This window comes from Podarcis melisellensis, assembly GCF_964234715.1.
Source record: "Podarcis melisellensis genome assembly, chromosome: 2".
NCBI lineage: Eukaryota > Metazoa > Chordata > Lepidosauria > Squamata > Lacertidae > Podarcis > Podarcis melisellensis.
This window is the reverse complement of record NC_138529.1, coordinates 101,657,903-101,676,653: the sequence shown is the minus strand read 5'-3', so window position 1 is coordinate 101,676,653 and position 18,751 is coordinate 101,657,903. Positions and strand designations below refer to the sequence as shown.

Here is an 18,751-nt window from a genome sequence, read left to right as displayed (position 1 = left end):
AGTCTAAGACACTTTGAGAATCATTCTCACATCAGGAGGACATCACCAGAGCCTCTGTGACTCACAATACATAGACCTACAACAACAGCAACAATAAAGTGACAAACCTGATGCATGGGTGTATCACACAGTGAGGCCACCCCCTAAGTCAGTGACAAAATCAACAGAAATAAATGGTGTTCCATAATCTATAGTTCCTGGAATGAAGGCACTGTGAAGGTTGAATATAAATATGCAGTGACTGTTTTAAATAAACTCCTACAGCTTATTGTAAAGAAGGGTTTCTTGCCTGTGTAAGTCACAGCGTATGAGGTACATGACTTTCACCTACAGCACATACCTTGGGACGGCCTAATTTGGGATTACTTCCATATGGACAGCATCATGTGTCATGAGCCCCCTGTGAGTCTGGAAATGCCACACAAGTATAAGAACGTAGCCATCAAGGTCGCTTGGAGCTAGGGTCTGTACAACACATTGTTCTCCCTAACAAGCAGGGTGATGAGTAATTGAGTTTGAGCAACCTCCAGGGTGGCGCTCGGTGGAGAAAACTCAACTTGACATGGCGTTTCCTTTAATTGCATCCCTTTAATGAGTAACTTCACCTTTCCTTTCTACCACCGCAGAAAGCAAATTGACTTCTTAGGACCGAGTGACAGTAATGAACATGCAATACTGGTGGCGCTGGAGAGATGTGCCAAGGAATCATACAGGGAGGAGCTAAGAAAAGTGTCAGAAGCTGCAGGAAGTTGCAAGGCTAATTTTTTGATGTTCACTTAAGGAGTTCTTAAAGGAGAGCCTTAATGGGGAGCTTGTGGGGGGCAGGGGCGATGGTAGGAAGAAGTTAGAATAGAAGCCCATTGATGCTCTTCATAAACAGCAGCAGCAGCAGCAACATCCAGACATCTTAGGCAAGCAGTGAGAGTTAGAAAAATTGCATCAGTACAACATATAATGTACAGTCCACCCAAAGCATCTGTTTCTGGGAGCCAGTGTAGAGTAGTGGTTAGAGTGCTGGACTAGGAACTCGAAGATCAGGGTTTGAATCCCCACTCAGCCTTGAGACTCACAGAGTGCCTTTGAGCCAGTTCCTGTCTCTCTCTTGAATGTCCCTCACAGAGTTGTTGCGATAATAAAATGGAGAGAGGGAGAAGGGTGTGAGTTCTTTGGGCAAATGGTGGGATATAAATTTAATAATAAAATCAGAACGTTAAGCACCCACTTAAAGCTAACAGAGCAGTTTGACTTCACCCCCAGAGATGCATTCCATCGTCTCTCAAGACAGACGGATGCCAACCAAAACTTTGCAATTAAAATCGATGGGGCCTGTGAGGTTTTTACAATGCATGGAGCGTACTAGAGATGGGTCCGGAGCCTTAAACTTACCTGAAAATGAATTTGGCCACCTCGCAGCACACAATTTCAATGCTGAAATGCCTCAAAGGGTTGAAAAGAATGCCTGAAGGACCCACCCTGGAAGAATGGCAGATGAAAGTGATAGACTACATGGAATTGGCGGAAATGACTGGCAGAATCCGAGATCAGGGAGAAGAGTTGGTGGAAGAAGATTGGAAGAAATTTAAAGACTATTTGCAGAAACATTGTAAAATTAATGAATGTTAAAATGATGCAGGATTGATTGAATTGAGACGGTTTTTGCAACAAAGTTAAAAGAATATGTAAAAATGGATTGATAACTAGATGGCAATATGAAGTTAAACATGTTAAGATATAAAATTAAGACAAAAACAAAAAGGGTAAGGATTTGCTGAATTAACCATGTGAACAGGAATACAAAAAAGGGAGGCGTGAGGAGGTCAGGAAAATAAGTAAATGAAATACAAGTCATGAAAAGACTGATTTGTTTTTAATGTTTTTATTTTTCATTTATTCTTTTTTATGTATTTTGCATTTGTTAATTTGTATTTTTGTATCTTGGCTTTTTTATTTTTATTTTCCTTTTTATTCTGTAACCCCTTTTTGCTTATAAAATCTTAATAAATATCTTTTTAAATAGAAAAGAATGCCTGAAGGGCCTAACAAATCCTCTTACTTCTTGCTGCCCTGTCTCCACCCCAAGAGACAGAGAGAAATCACACTGGGGATCAGGATGTGGTAGTAGAGACAGCTCCTTCAAAGAGGAGGCCCATGTGCCCCTCTCTTCTTCCCCTGAGTATGGGGTTCAAACCCCACGAAACAACTCAATACAGAGAAAGGGCCTTCCTCTTACATGTTTTTGGACTCCAACTCCCATCAGCCCCAACCAGAATGGCCAAGGATGATGAGAATTGTAGTCCAACAACAGCTAGAGGGCAGCCATGTTGGCTACCCTTCTTCTACCTTAGCCCTAACTAAAAAGTTTGAAGAGCTTGGAAAGGTTTTCAAAGCTGGCTTTTTGTGGGAAGTTTTGGTTCCGGAGACAGCAAAGAACTCCGAAATCGCACAAAGCATTGGCTTCTGACATGTACAAAAGCAGCTGGACTGCCACAAAGCACCCTGTGTCCCACTTTCAGGTTCAGATATCAGATAAGAAAGCAAAAAGTGATATTTAGACTATGTGAACTTAAATGAATCAAATCCAAACAAACGACCGCCACTGCCACCTGGACAGGCTTCAAACAACTACTGGCAGTGATTTTTTTTTTTTTAAGTTCTGTGTTTCATCTTTATATTGAGAGAATGAGAGAGCGAGAGAGCTGGACATAACCAGCAATTAATTAAAGTGATGCCAGCATTCAAAGAAAGCGAGAGCTGCTTGTTCACTTTTGAAATCATTCAGATCTGTATAAACTGGATATTAATCCATCTCTGGAGGACAAGTTCTGTTTTCTAAATAATATGCAAAATGCATAAGCAGTTGAGCTGGTCTGTTAAACCAGCCTTTTCCCAACTTGGTGTTCTGTAGACCAGTGGTTCCCAATTAGCTAAGTCCTGTGGATCCCTTGTTTTTTCAAAAGCCAAGCCATGAAGCCCCTACTTTTGAAAAGTTTGATATCTCTAAGGTAGTTTCTGTTTTGTGAATGGTGTCACAGACCGCCTGGGTGAGTTATTGGGAACCACTGCTCCTGAAGGTTTGGACTACAACTTCCATAATGCTTCACTGTTGGCCAAGCTGGCGGGGGACAGTTGGGTGTCATAGTCCAAAACTTCTGAAAAGTGCCAAATTGGGGGAGGTGGCATTAAACAAATTCCATAGATAGAGAGTAAAGCAATGCCTTTCTTAGAACCAGGAAAATGGGGGCAGGGATCATGATGTAGAGTGCAAGTTTTTGAATTTACTTTTCTTCAGGATAGATTTAAAACAAACAAAAACAAAGCAGAAATGGTAAAAGGAAAAAAAAATGTGGGGGGGGAATGTTGCTGGCAGTGGTGCAGCGTGGGTTGTCAGCACCCGGGGCAAGGCAAGTAATTTGTGCCCCCTAACCCGTGGATTTGCGCCCCCTAACCCTAACCCCCAGATGTTGCGCCCGGTGCGGCCTGCCCCCCCTGCACCCCCCACGCTACACCACTGGTTGCTGGGTAGATAGCCAGAAAAGAAAGTCTTCTCAGCACAGACCCTCCAATTGTCCCTATTTTCCAGGGATGTCCCAGTTTCTGATTTGATCCCAGAATGTCCCACTTTCCCTTAGGATGCCCCTATTTTCACTGAAGAAATGTTGGAGGCTATGGAATTATCCGACCCCCAAGCCGTCTGAAGGCAACCCTGTATAGGGAAGCTTCTAAATGTTTAATGTTTTATTATGTTTTTATATATGTTAGAAGCTTCCCAGAGAGGCTTGAGCAACCCAATAAAATGTGTGGTGTATAATAGTAAAATTATAATTATGGAATGGGGAGTCCTTATTTTCATGTTGGACGGTACGTCAGCAGTGGCTTCCAATTTATGGAATGCCTCCCCCAGAGAGGCCACATCCACATCATACATCAAAAGCACCACTTTCATGACTTCACCCAAAGCATCCTGGGAACTGTAGCTTGTTAAGGTTGCTGGGAGTTGTCCAGAGACCCCTAATCCTTTCACAGAGAGACAATTTCCAGTGTTCCTTGGGAAGAAAGGCTGATTCCTGGGAACTGTCGCTCTGTGCTGGGAAATGGGGTCTCTGGACAACTCTCAGCTTCCCAGCATGCTTTGGGGGAGCCATGGCTGTTAAAGTGGTATAACAGTGATTTAAATGTGGCCTAGGTACTTATTTCTGTGTCAAGCAAAGGCCTTTGGACTCCCATAGGACTTTTAATCTGATCCGTTGCATCTGTTTTACTCCGTGGATATTTTAGGCTCTGAATTTAAGTTGATGCCATTTTTGTTTTCACCCTGTTTTATATTGATTTTTTAAAAGCTGCTTTTAAGAATTGTATTTTGCATTCTCTAGTTTTTATTATTTTTATCGAATGCTGTACATCACTCAGAGAACATTAGGTGTTGAGTGAGTAATACATACAGTACAGTAAATAAGTAAACAATAAATGGAAGCCCTCGTCAGCAGTTTATAACAATCTTAAGGGGGGCGTGTTTTGCAGACTTAAATAGGTTAGACTTTGCCAGGTGCAATAAATAACAGATTGCAGCAATGCATGCTGGGACAAAGGTTGCCTCCAGATTATCATTGTTATGTGAGAGAGATTCAAGTGCATACCAGAAATTTTGGTTTGCAGAGTGAAAGTGGATTAAATTGCTGTTGCGCAATAAATTCACACACACACACAAAGATTTTCTGCAGTTAGGAAGGTGGTGGAGAAATTGCACTATCAAGTGTGGGATACACAATTAATTAATGGGAAGATGTAGAACCACTGTAGAAGCAAATCAGGATGAATGCAGGATGATGTCTGTTCATTGTTGTATGACTGTGCCACAAACAATTCACAGCAAATACAGTGGAACCTCGGTTGTCGAAAGTAATCCGTTCCAGAAGACCGTTCAACTTCCGAAACGTTTGATAACCAAGGCACAGTGGTCAGCAGTCAGGAAGTTCCATTGAGAAAAATGGAGAAATGCACCTCGGAAGCCGTTCAACTTCCAAGGCGCATTCGAAAATGGAAGCATTTACTTTCGGCTTGTCGGCATTTGAAAGCCAAAACATTTGACTTCTGAAGTGTTCTACAACTGATGCTCCACCATACTCTATAAAGATTGGACATAAAGACTTCGACTTAAGATCTGTGCAAGCAAATTGGGATAAATACAGTGGTACCTCTGGTTACGAACTTAATTCGCTCCGGAGGTCTGTTCTTAACCTGAAACTGTTCTTAACCTGAGGAACCACTTTAGCTAATGGGGCCTGCCACTGCCGCGCGATTTCTGTTCTCATCCTGAGGTAAAGTTCTTAACCTGAGGTACTACTTCTTGGTTAGCGGAGTCTGTAACCCAAAGTGTTTGTAACCTGAGGTGTTTGTAACCCGAGGCACCACTGTACTCAATAAACAGGTCATCCAGAGGAGTCAAAACAAGCAATGGCCACTTTCTCTTGGACAAGTATTAGAGTGGGCACTGCATCTTCATCCCAGCATGCTTTGCTGCAGGCATATATCTACGGTATATCGTTTCTTCTTCAAATTCTTCCTCAGGAGCCTTGCACACTTCCTTCCCTCCATTCCCCGTTTTGAGCTGCCAAGGCTTTGGAATTCACAGGTTCCAAGGAGCCTGGAAATCCAGTATATCATCCAGAGAGAGAGAGAGATGTTTCCAGAAGACTTCTCCTATCGCATCCTCAAGATTATTACCCCAATTTAGGAGTGTGTGTGTGCCTGTGCGAGTCCTCTTTACATACAAGAGAAATGCCGCCTGGTAAATGAGAAGGGTTCAGAACAGTGGGCGGGCGACTGCCTAGCAGATTTCCACATCATCAGGAGGGAAATAGACTCTTTAAAAGCCAGTTGTGTCTGTGCACAACAATGAAGCTTTATGTCTATATAAACTGACAAGTCAAATTGTACTCCCGAGCCCAATTCCCAGCATCATCACCATTTTGCTGTGATAGCTTGTCTCCTGCCTCTGCTGTCTAATGGCTGTGGCTGCCAAGAAGGGGTAGTCAGTATGATTAAAATAAGCATTAAGAGACTCGCTTGGTAATTAGCTTCTCTCTTGTTCTCCTTTTTCTGTTTCTCTCGCGCACACCCCTTAAGTACAGCTGCGGTCTGGAAGAGGCCAACAGATTACTTAGCACATTGATGATGTACGAAAACTACGTGGCATTTAGGGCCACACCCACCATACCTCTTTGTGGGTTCACCTTTGAACTGGAAGGGAAAAGCTGGGGCCCTCCAGAGGTTGTTGGACTCCAACTCCCATCAGCCCCCAGTCAGCATGGCCAGTGATCAGGGGATGATGGGAGTTGGAGTCCAACAACATCTTGGTGGCTACGGAAACCCTGACCCTGCCTTCAATAATATATTGTTGCACACACACACCAATCTCTGAGTTGTGTGAGATTCCAGGGGTTCCAGGTGCTAACCCAGGATTCCTTTTGGGAATGAGGTCCAGTGAAGAGTGTGGTGTATTTAGGATATATGGTTTATTTATACAGTGGTACCTCAGGTTAAGTAGTTAATTCGTTCCGGAGGTCTGTTCTTAACCTGAAACTGTTCTTAACCTGAAGCACCACTTTAGCTAATGGGGCTTCCTGCTACCGCTGTGCCGCTGGAGCATGATTTCTGTTCTCATCCTGAAGCAAAGTTCTTAACCTGAAGCACTATTTCTGGGTTTGCGGAGTCTGTAACCTGAAGCGTATGTAACCTGAAGTGTATGTAACCCGAGGTACCACTGTACCTGATATACAACCTGAGCATACAATGGAGGGGTTCCAGGCACTGACACTCCAAAAGGATCTTGTTTCTCCCATAGCCACAGCCTTGGATTACTGAACAGATCTCAAACATTGTGCTCTGTCTCTCCGGGTTTCCAATTTGCTGCTTTACTTTTAGGTCACATCATTCCTAATCTCTAACCTCTCTAATCTATTCTCTGGTTTTTAATCCTTTGTTCTCTTAATGTTCCATCACATAGGGTCTCACCTCAACACAGGAAGTTAGCCTGGTTTAATTAGCTGTTAACACTTGCCGGATCCTGGGATTAGAGAGACCTGCTAGCCAGTTTAACAACCCAAGCCTTGATTAAACTCTAACATTTGCTGAATCCAGGGATTGTGGAAGTCTGGCACCCACAAAGTCCAGCATCCTGTTTCTAATGCTGCCCAATCTAATGCTTCTGGGAGGCCAAAAAACAACACAAAAAAGCCTACTGGCCAAAATATTGGGAACTGTTAGAAAAAGATGGGGACAACTGGAAATTGCAGAGTATGGAGAAAATGAAGGATAAAGTGCGAGACTGGTTACATTTCGCTCAGATTAAGGAAATCTTTAAAAGTGACAAAAAGTTAGGATTCCAGGTGGAGAAATCGAAGTTGGAAACAGAGCTGTTAGAACCTAAGACTAAGGTACTTTCAAGAATGTATAATTTGCTGCTGAAATGGAATACGCAAGACGAAATGGTTAAGTCGGCTATGATAAAATGGGCACAGGACATTGGGCATAACATTATGTTTGAGGACTGGGAAAGGTTGTGGACCACTGGGTTGAATTTCACTGCATGTAATGCTTTGAAAGAAAATGTAATGAAAATGATATACAGATGGTACATGACCCCAGTTAAACTTGCCAAAATATACCATTCGTCTGATAATAAATGTTGGAAATGTAAGGAAAATGAAGGAACATTCTTCCACCTCTGGTGGACTTGCCCTAAAGTGAAGGCCTTCTGGGAAATGATATATAATGAGTTGAAAAAGGTGTTTAAGTATACCTTTACCAAGAAACCAGAGGCCTTTCTTCTGGGCATTGTCGACCAGAAGGTGTTAAAGAAAGATAGAACATTTTTCATGTACGCAACAACAGCAGCAAGGATGCTACTCGCTAAGAATTGGAAAACTCAAGATCTACCCACGCTGGAAGAATGGCAGATGCAACTGATGGACTATATGCAACTGGCGGAGATGACTGGCAGAATCCGAGACCTGGGAGAAGAAAGGATTGAAGAAGATTGGAAGAAATTCAAGACCTACCTGCAGAAATATTGTGACTTAGTGGAATGTTAAGAAGGATGCTTGGTTATAAATAATTGGCCATCATTAAAATAGATTAAGAATTGATGATAAGAGAGATTAAGAGAAACAATTAGTAGGAGAATTATTTTATGGTATTTAAGCATGTGGTTATAGATTTGGAAATAAGATGATAATTTGCTTGACAAAATTTATTAATGATGTAAATGGGAGCGGGAGACGTGAGGAAGCTCAAGGATATTATGAAACTTTGTTAAAACAAAGCAATAATGTTTATTACTATTGTATTTTCTTTCTAAAAACCTTAATAAATATTTATAAAAAAAAAAAACAACACAAAAAGGTATGAAGGCAGTGGGGGATAGCACCCATTGGGACTGGGGTGGGTGGGTACGGAAAACAGGGAGACCAACAATCAATGATAAACAGAGCTCAGTTTCCTCCCTGCTGAACTCTACAAGGGCAACTGTCAGGTGCCAGGACCAGGTCAGCAATAACTCACACAGCTTCAATGAAGTTAGCTCTTTATTAAACAAATAATATAAAAGACAGCTCAGGAGGCCAGGCCTAGAGAGCACAGCAACTCTTCCCAGTAGAACTTGTCCCTAAGAGGGGACTGAAGGTCCTTAACTTCCCACAGCTCTCTAAGACTCCTCCTCCCCCAGTTCCTTCCTAAGCAATCTGAGGCTCCTTTGTCTTGCCTGCCTTTGCTCCACCCTCTTCATACCTCTTTGGGTTCTGAGAGATTGAGGGGATGGGGGAGAGGGCTGCTGGTCACAGCAGGACAGGGAGAGAGCCTGGCTTCTTCACCAGCCTGACTCATCTCTGTCTCTTGGATTCCCTCCTCTCCAGCCTTCACTTCTGATTGATTCTGGTCTGCTCTATGCCCCAGCACCGCCCTGCTCCTGTTACCTCTTCAGTTTCTGACACCTCCTGTTCTTAGTCTACTCCCTCTTCTCCCTCATTGTCTTCCAACCACCAATCCCTGGGCTCTGAGCCTTCTTCCCTTGCCCCCCTCTCCAGTGGGTGCCTCCCACCCCTCTTCTACACCCAACCAGTCCATGACAGACTCTGTGACTAAGGAACATGAATAGGAATAGCACAATAGGCAGTGCCCCTCCTTGGACTGGCTGTAAATATGAAGGCAGGCAGGTCGGAGGCCAGCTGGGGGCAGAGCAGGGTTTTGTGGGGTGGTTCAACATTTACCCTTCCACTCATATGAAGGCAACTGCCTTTCCATGTGATTTTATCCTGAGCATTTTGCATTCTATAGTAGCATTCTGTCTCTGAGCTTGGCTATCTCATCTTTGGCATGAGTAATGTACCCTGCCCTCCACAAGGACATTCTTCGAGGGCTGCTGGCCAAATGGTTGTTAGGACATCCCATTCACATCAACCGTGAGTTGATTTTACTCCCCTGGGAGGCTGTGATCAGGTGAAATCAATGAAATGATCCTATATAATGCGGGGGGAGGAATATTGTAACAAAAACAGTGTATGCCTTATACATCTATAGTCAGTGCCCACTGCACCGTGTAATAAATATATTGGGATCGGAAACATTAAAATGATATACCACTGATTTGGTAATGCCAATTTATAACACCAATGCAAATATTTCTAAAAAATCAAAATAAAAATCAAACAAAGTGTAGCTAAAATATCTTTCCCTGATACAGTCAATCCAAACACATTTTGACCAAAGCAGACCCTCCAAGTGTCCCTATTTTCCAGGGACGTCCCTGATTTAGAGAAGCTGTCCCGGTTTCTGATTTGATCCCAGAATGTCCTACTTTTCCTTAGGATGTCCCTATTTTCACTGGAGAAATGTTGGAGGGTATGGCATTATCCGACCCCCAAACCATCTGAAGCCAATCCTGTATAGGGGAGGTTTTTTAAAAAATGTTTGATGTTTTATTATGTTTTTACATATGTTGGAATCCGCCCAAAGTGGCTGGGCAACTCAGGAAGATGTGTGGGGTATAAATAGTAAAATTATCACTATGGAATGGGACGTGCCTATTTTCAGCGGAGAAATGTTAGAGGGCATGCAAATGTTATCTTCAGTGGCCACTTATGTATGAATCCATACACACATATGCTCTTTGCCATATACACAAATTGCAAATTCAAAAATATTTTGAACCATTAGATTTCACTATTTAAAACAACTGCATAAACAATACCCAGTCGAGATAATTGTCATAATAATAATCTGATGCTACACAGTTGTTTTTCAATAGACTTTTAAAGGGTGTTAGAAAATCACCTTCGCTGCCCAGGGTTATTTTCCCACCCCACCCCAGCACAACTGTTGAAATCATTCTCTTACTCTTAATGCCATTGTTCTCAGCGGCCCTTGGTGATGATGTCATCACCTGCCCAAATGTGGTTGGCTGTGACTTCATCTACTGCTGGCTGCACTGTCAACCAAAGCGCTGCCTTTCATTTTTCGCCTGGAGTAGCAAAGCAAAGCAAATCAGCTCGAGAAGCATAGAGGAAAGCTTTCTATTATTAAATGCTATATGCTTTGCAGTCACGTGTCTGCCCTTTACACCTCTGGTTTGCCTGCAAAGGTAGAGCCTGCTTGGCATTTTACATACCGTCCTGCCATCTAATTGCCCTCCAGCCCATCTGTCCCTTCGCATCTCCATCAGCGCTTTTGCCGCTGCACTGCTCTCCTCGAATCCTTGGCTGGCTGGCTTTGGCTTTGACAGTCTGGCCCAGAGAGTGCTTCTGACAAACCTTTTCCTCCGAAACATGCAAAAAACGTTGGCCCTTAAGTGATTGCTTACGCTTTCCTTTTTGCGGAGACAAAACGCCTTTGCGCTTTGCTGCAAAGGAGCTGGCTGGCACCCACGACAGGCTTGTTTACTTAGTTTGGCTGGTGGGGCAGTTTTGCACTTTTGTGTCCTTGACAGAGGTTCATTGGCAAAGAAGTTAGCAACAAGTCACCACTGACCGAAGACAAATTGCTGATAAAGGGATTAATGCTGGCAGGGTCTGGAGGGGGGGCTCTTTTGCTTTGCCTGTGCCTGAGATTGTTCTGGAGCTCAAGGACTTCTTCAGTAAAATGCTTCTTGAGACAATGTTGGCTGGAGTTTCCTGAAGCCCGGTCAACCGTTTATATAAATACAAGGAAAGTAGCTCGTTGAAATACATGCAGAACAAATTGCCCCGCTTCAGCAGACATAAGAACAGCCTTCTGCATCAGGCCAATGGCTCACCTAGTTCACTATCCTGCTCTCACAGTGGCCAACCAGATGCCAGGGGAAAACCCACAAGCAGAGTCCGAGCACAAGAGCACTTTTACCAGCTGCCATGTCAGCTATTCTGAAAGCTTTGAGCCACTGCTGCCGCCATTTCCTGTCTGGAGTTTTTCCACCTGTCCTCATCTTGTCTCGCTTTGCTGCCAGCCTCCCCTCCTCCTTTCTCTGCCTCGCTTGCTTGCTCCCCTTTTCTCTCCTCTGTCTCTTTCTGTCTCTCTCTCACTCCCTCCTCTACCTCCTCATTTATAACAACAACAACAACAATTTATTTATACCCCGCCCATCTGGCTGGCGGCTTCCAACAAAGTATTAAAATACAGTAATCTGTTAAACATTAAAAGCTTCCCTAATTATGGTTTGGTTTTGATTTTTTACCTGAGAGGTGCTTCTGGGATTTTCTGCTCTAGGTTCAACCACCTTCTTGTCCTCCTCTCCTGCCCCTTTTATTCCCCCGCTTTCCCCCGTCTCCCCCTCGCTCCTGACTCCCCTTCTCTTTCCTCCTCCCCCCGTCAGAGTCTGGCTGACTCCAAACAGGCAGCCCCTGCCCACTCCTCCTGCCCACCCTCTTTTTAAATATTTGCTGATTTTATCTGTGTATTACTGACAATAGAAACCTGCCTCGAATCTGGGAGAGATGCTGCCAGTCAGTGTAGATAATACTGAGCTTAGATGGGCTGAGGGTCTGGTTCAGTATAAGGCAGCTTCCTCCTGCAGCAAATGTCACATGAGCCTCAGAAGTCCTTGCCATTGCCCATTTTCCCCCTCTCAGCCTCGCCTGTTCCCAGCCCTCAACGGCAGCTTCACATTTGCAAAGTTACAGGACACCGAAGCGTAGCATACTGTACTCAGGGTCATGTTTGGCAATTTTTCCCCTCAGAAGAAAATCAATACAAAATAATTAGTTTAACAGAAAAATAATAGGCAGGGAGTCTTTTTTTTTCTTTTTTGCGGGTGGGGGGAATCACTGGCAATTTAGAAACAGCTGTGACTTATATAGCTGATTCATTTTAATTTCCTGTGATCGGGTCCTTTATAGCTGCTCTCTTACAATTATCTCACCCTCTCAGCTCCAGCAGCTATTACTAATGGCGGCGAGGTCTGAGTTCCCCAATTATTTAATCCATTGGCCTTTTGTACAGTCCCTAGTCCAAGCTTTACTAAAAGAAAGGGATTCGTGGATTATCTGTTCTCTGAAGTCTCCTTTATCTCCTTTGCTCTGGAAATGGGGGAGGAAGAGAGCATGCCTTCTGAAGGGAATGGCTCTTTTCCCTCAAAGACCACCTTCAAATAGGCCTCTCTCTTTTTTTTTTTACACAGTATCTTCAAGCAATCAGCACTGTCTGCTGAACACTCAGCGTTAGCAATGGCCTGCCCACTTAATAGAGGTGGTGCGTCCAGGAACCAGATTTGGTGACGGCATTGATGTCATCCTGGGAAATCCTGAGACTAATGGAGACCCTCATTTGTTTCTGTCTTTAATTAAGCCAGGCCTACAGAAACCTCCATAGAAGATGGAGTGGGGAGGACAGATAAACCCAAGGAACCCAAAACTTCCTCCTCCCATGAGTGACTCTGTAACCAATACCAATAACAAACTTAGTTGGTCTCTAAGGTGCTACTGGAAGGATTTTTTTTTTTTTTTTGTTCTGTAACCAATATCATTTGATATCACTGACTCTTCAGAAATATCCTCAGTCCATCTCCTGAAATACCGTATTTTTCACTCTATAAGACGCACCAGACCACAAGACCTAGTTTTTGGCGAAGGAAAACAAGACAAAAAATATTCTGAATCTCAGAAGCCAGAACAGCAAGAGGGATCGCTGCGCAGTGAAAGCAGCAATCCCTCTTGCTGTTCTGGCTACTGGGATAGCTGCACAGCCTGCATTCGCTCCATAAGACGCACACACATTTCCCCTTACTTTTTAGGAGGGAAAAAGTGAGTCTTATAGAGCAAAAAATACGGTATATGAAAGCTTCCTACTTGAGAATTAGGAGACGATAGCTGCTGGTGGTGGGATTTTTCCTCTGTGTTCAGGGTGATGTGTATTATGTGGAGACATGGGAGATAGCCTGTCCTGGTTAGGAAACTGCCTAATACCGAGTCATGCAATTGATCAATTTAGTTCAGTATTGTCTACACGGACTGGAAGAGGTTCTCCAGGTTTTCAGAGTGGGGTTTCTCCCAGTGGTGCTATTTTTCAAGAAAAAGAAGTGCTGGAACTCACCATGAATGCCTCCCTTGTTCTCTTATAGCAACAATGGCGCCCACCCGAGAGGTGCCGGAACTGAGCTCTGGAGAGTTCCGGCTGATAAAAAGCCCTGTATCCCAGCCACACCTGAAGATGCAAGGGTTTGAATCTGGAACCTTCTGCATTTCTAAAGCAGATGCTCTACCCCTGAAATACAGCCTGTCCAAACAATGGTTATGGAATACCTTCTGCTCTGGGGCACTGAGATTGGCTATTTTTCAGCATCAACTTAAAACTTGGCTTCTTGCTCTGACATTTGGGCCATGTTGATGGCAGTTCACAAGCATGTGATATCTTTGTGCTGTTTGCTAGTGCTCAACATTTAAGCTGAATGGCACCCAGTTGAACCCTGGTTGTTTACACAGGAATCTGGGACATGTTGAGCTTTGCTCATAAGTAGACAATTTTCTGTTTGCTGGTGCTGGGTATTTAAGATTGGATGCTGGACATGTATATTATGGATTGTTATGTTTTACAACTTTAGGTGTTCCCGGCTTCTTGTGTTATTGTAGCCTTTGCTGAGATGATCTCGCACAGGTTAGAAAGATTTCAATAGATGAATATAAAGAATGTAGCACATGCCTGTGCAGAATGATGGCAGCTGGGTGCAAATAAGGAGCATGGCAGAAGGCACATTACTGCTATGCTTCCAGTAAGGCTTCTCACGGATCCTGCTGCCACAGCACAGCAAGATGATGCTCATGGCCCACTGAGAAGCTGATGGGCGCTCTCTCCGAAAGTAGAATCCATCTCCAAAGTGCATTAAAATACCGGATACTGTTATGACACCAATATATTCCAAAGTACCAGGATATGAAGTTCCCAATACATTACCAATTCAGGCAGTGGCAAAATACTGTGCGAAAGGATCATCTCACCGTATTTACAGCTTAGGCCTGCAAGAGCTCACAAAGCATCTCATCAAAAAGGCACATTTCCAGCTGATTCCATTTTCAGATTCAGGCAGCACACATAATTTGGATACAGCTCAGAGAAGCAGATGAGCTTTTGAACCCTTTTCTGCGCCGAACACCTCCGTCTGAAAATATAAGGTTTCTGCTTCCTTTCATGTGCACACGAGCTGCGGAAGGGGCCGTCGGATGAATATGTATATCTATGCCCTGTTTTTTTAAAAAAATATATATATTTTAAAAAATGAGGCATGGCAAAGAATGGAAGGAGAGAGAGATTTACAGAGGGCTTCTAGGCAGCGATAGCCTTAGAAAGGAAGCACGGCTGCACAATCAGGTGAAAAATTCTTCAGATTCGCTGGGAGAATCCACAGGCATTGGAGAGAAACAACTTCCACTTATAGCACTTATACAGTAACCCTAAGATGACCTGAGTCAACTGCAGTAACGGGAAATATGTGTTTTGGGAACGCTCCCCAGAGCACAGGATCCAAAACTACAAAAAAAAATCAGCTGTTGGGTTGTTGTTTTAAGCATACGAATGGAAGTACTGAGTACTAATGAATAGAAATGATAATAACATGGAAATGAATCACACTCAAGCATTCTCATGGAAATGGTTTGACACAATTGAGATGATAAAGCTAAAGCAAGCAGGCAAGTTCCCTAAAGTGAAAGATGTAGAGCTGAGCCATAATTCCTCTGGAGACATGGGCTGCTGTGGTTTGCTGAGAAAATGTCTGAGATTTTTCTTTCTTTTTTTTCTCCACCCTCCTTGGTAAAAAAAAAGAGGACAGAATTTTCTCCAGATATTCTCCACCATTTATCTGCAGCAAACACTTCCACTCCATCCCACATAACCCATCAGCTCTGCCCTCTGCTGTCCTGGAATGACACTCAGCCCAGGATGTTGTGAATAATGCAAAATGGCAGCCAGGCTGCCAGCACAGTCCCTGATTCTCACATATGTAGCAACAACAGCATCAACTTAAGAAAGAAACTGCTAGTGCCCCTACCAACAAGGAATCCTATCGCTGAGAAACTGTTGGGAGGAATTCAGTGAAATAGTCCTCCCCACCGCCTATTTCTTTGCTCACAAATATGGTGGAGACTTCCAAGAGGCCCATTTGCACATGGCCCTGGATGTAACTACCACACAGAATTCTGGATTGAGGTGGGAACAGCTTACATCATTGTGGAACAGATTTATTTGGATCCCACAGGCATCTAGCTTTCTTTTAAATTTATGTATGCATGCCTTCCCATAGAAATCGGTTTCTAAACTTTGTCTCTCTCTTTTTTAACACAAACTTTATATAAAATCTCTGGGTTGTATCCAACTGGTTTCCCTCTGCCCAAGGAAGGCTCTTTAATCCAGCGGAAGTTTCCAGAAGGAGGAAGGGAGCCAATTTTTATCTGATTCTCCCTTTGCTCTGCACTTCTTGATCAAAGTCTGCCCCAGGAGGTCGGGAGACCCTTTGGAATGGTTGTGTACAAACTATACTTATAAAGCACATTTGAAGCGCCTTGTTTCCCTCAAATAATTCTGGTTACTGCAGTTTGTTAAGAGTTACTGGGATTTGTAACTCTGTGAGGGGTAAAGTGCCTGGAATTCTTTGAGGGAAAGAATTCATTTCAAATGTGCTTGAAAGGTATAGTGTGTTCACAGCCTCTTGAAAAATTGCTGTTGGAGAAAGGGGGGAATCACAAAAATCACCTTCTCCCTTTTCTTCACAGAAGCCTTGACTAGAGTAAAGAGCCTTTCGTGGGGAAAGGCACACAATTGGATACATCCTTCTGTTCAGAATGATATGAAATGTGGAGTCGAGTTTCTTTCTTAAAAAAAAATTTAAAAGATGTGATATCCTTTTCAGAGAGAAACTAACAAGAGGGCCCAGATGCAAGGTCCGCTGTAGAAGTTCAAGAAATATCTCACTTGAGTTTATGGAACACCATATGAAAACAATGCATGGTGACTTAAAATTGGCTCGTTATATCCGTATACCCCTTTGTTTAACATTGTCAACAATAACAAAAGTATTGACTATGTCTTAAAGAAGTCTTCCCAAAGTGATACCATCCTTTCTTCGCTCAAGCGATTTGAGAAACAGCTTGTGGGAATATTTGCATGTCTTCCGTGAAGGTTCAGTAGCCTTAGTATTGATAGTCTACAAATCTCTGTATTTTTTTACAAAGCCGTAACATTATGAAAGCCAAGATTCAGTAGTAACTAGAAACTGTTCAGGTATTCAGAACCCATTGGGGGAGGCTGAAATGAAAGAATCTGCATTCCTGTTTCCCTCCCCCAGTCTTTGCTGCTTCCAAAGGCGGGTCGGCTTAAGAGCTAGCGATGTGTGACAGTCAAAGCTCAAGCAAGCTATGTTACCGGCAGCTGAAATTTTCGGAGTGTTTGGAAATCAGCTTATGAATGCGCTTCTGTTCACCAGTTCAGCTTGACTGAAATCGAAGCCGGAAAGCTGCTAAGTCTTATGCCCAGCCACTTCCTCCATCCCCCCAAAATTGAAAATGATTCCTAATAGGTATTCCTGTGCTGCCAAAATGATTTAGCATAATGCACTGAATGAGATCGCTAAGTCAAAATATCTTTCCCTAAGTGATTTTCTTGCTGTGTCTCTGAATGTCAGAAGGGAAGAGGAGGACGTCGCATGCTGAATACCATTGCCGGTTTAAAAGTTTTACACTGAATAATTCATACTTGGAAAGAGATGAGCTTTTCTTCCATGTATAATGCGAGAAAGCTCAGCAATAGTAATGACATTCGGCCTTGGGTTTGTACTTGGCCTTCTTTGATGCCATGATCCATTCTGACCGCAAAATCGTCATGGTGTTTGCGTTGCTCCCGATAGTTTGTGTAGACCAGGATTGATCCGTTTCAATATCCTTGGAAGAAACATTTATTTGTTCAGATACTCAGCCAGGCATTCTTATATTCAATGTGAATCCTTCGTGGGTAGCTGGCTTTATAATAAAGGAGTAATTGCCAAACAGTAGAAACTTCATAGGTAGGAAACATTTGAGATGTAAGGTCAGCCATGGCACATGTGTGGGTGTATGGGTCAGATTGTGAAGCTGAGGCTCCAATACTTTGGCCACCTCATGAGAAGAGAAGACTCCCTGGAAAAGACTCTGATGTTGGGAAAGATGGAGGGCACAAGGAGAAGGGGATGACAGAGGATGAGATGGTTGGATAGTGTTCTCAAAGCTACCAGCATGAGTTTGACCAAACTGTGGGAGGCAGTGGAAGACAGGAGTGCCTGGCGTGCTCTGGTCCATGGGGTCACGAAGAGTCGTATCCGACTAAACAACAACAACAATGGGTAGGTTGAAGGTCCTCTCTTAAGGAAAGAGTAAGGTCAGCAGCCATATTTTGCCTTTCCAGAATGTGCATGAATTAGCAATGGGACACAGTTCATAGGAAATCTTGTGAGCAAATAGTTGCACCATAGACTGTGACTAAAGTTCAGTTATCTACAGATGGTCATCCCTAATTTTAGATCCAGAGTCACCAAAGTGTCAAATGATTATGCAGGGACAATTGTTCCTAGGACTTAAAGTGCAAAGCCCATCTGACCCTCTTAGATCTCATAACCAAATCGGATTAACTGCACGATAGGGAAAATCACATTTAGGAAAAAATGAAGACTGATTCCACCACAGTCTCATGCCACACAACAAAACAGGGGGGCTGGAGCAAACTAGGATTTAAAATGTACAGGTTGGTGAGTTTTCAGGAAACAGCTTGATGAAAATCCCCTTTTTCACACACACCCCAAATGCAACACAACGGATCAACATTGCATCCCTCTTTGTGCTTCATACTTAGCAACAAGCATCCATTTCAACATGTAGACCACTAGGTTGCAATCAGACACCTCTGAAAATCAATAGCCCAACCACCTCCATGTTTTGTAATGAAAATATGGTACATTCAAAAATTGCACTGGTAGGGACACAACCACTTTAATATTCAAATGGTAATATTCAAATATTTAAGCTCTGACATACCTCATGATAGATGTCATCATTTCTGCTGAAGTCTCCAGCCTTCCTTGGAAGCACGTGAACATGAACATGCTGCAAAAATTGAAACAAAATCAAACACACAAATGAATGTTGATCATCAGCTTCTGGTCGAAACAGACAGATATATTCCAAGATGTTTTCACTGTGATTCCTTTATTAAACAGTGACTCCCATGGCATCCAGTTTTTTCCTGTAGAAAGCAGTGAACCTGTTCTTTA

At 43.2% G+C, this 18,751-nt stretch overlaps 1 protein-coding gene across 5 annotated transcripts in view; it reads right to left on the bottom strand.

The window, feature by feature from the left end:
* The window catches only part of FHIT (fragile histidine triad diadenosine triphosphatase), a 1,051,187-nt gene that overhangs the window by 130,385 nt on the left and 902,051 nt on the right, over positions 1 to 18,751 (bottom strand). For all 5 annotated transcript variants that reach the window (XM_081903438.1, XM_081903436.1, XM_081903435.1 and 2 more), the window contains one exon: positions 18,516 to 18,584. In XM_081903438.1, the coding sequence (XP_081759564.1) occupies positions 18,516 to 18,584 (69 nt within the window). The remainder of the gene's footprint in view (positions 1 to 18,515; positions 18,585 to 18,751) is intronic.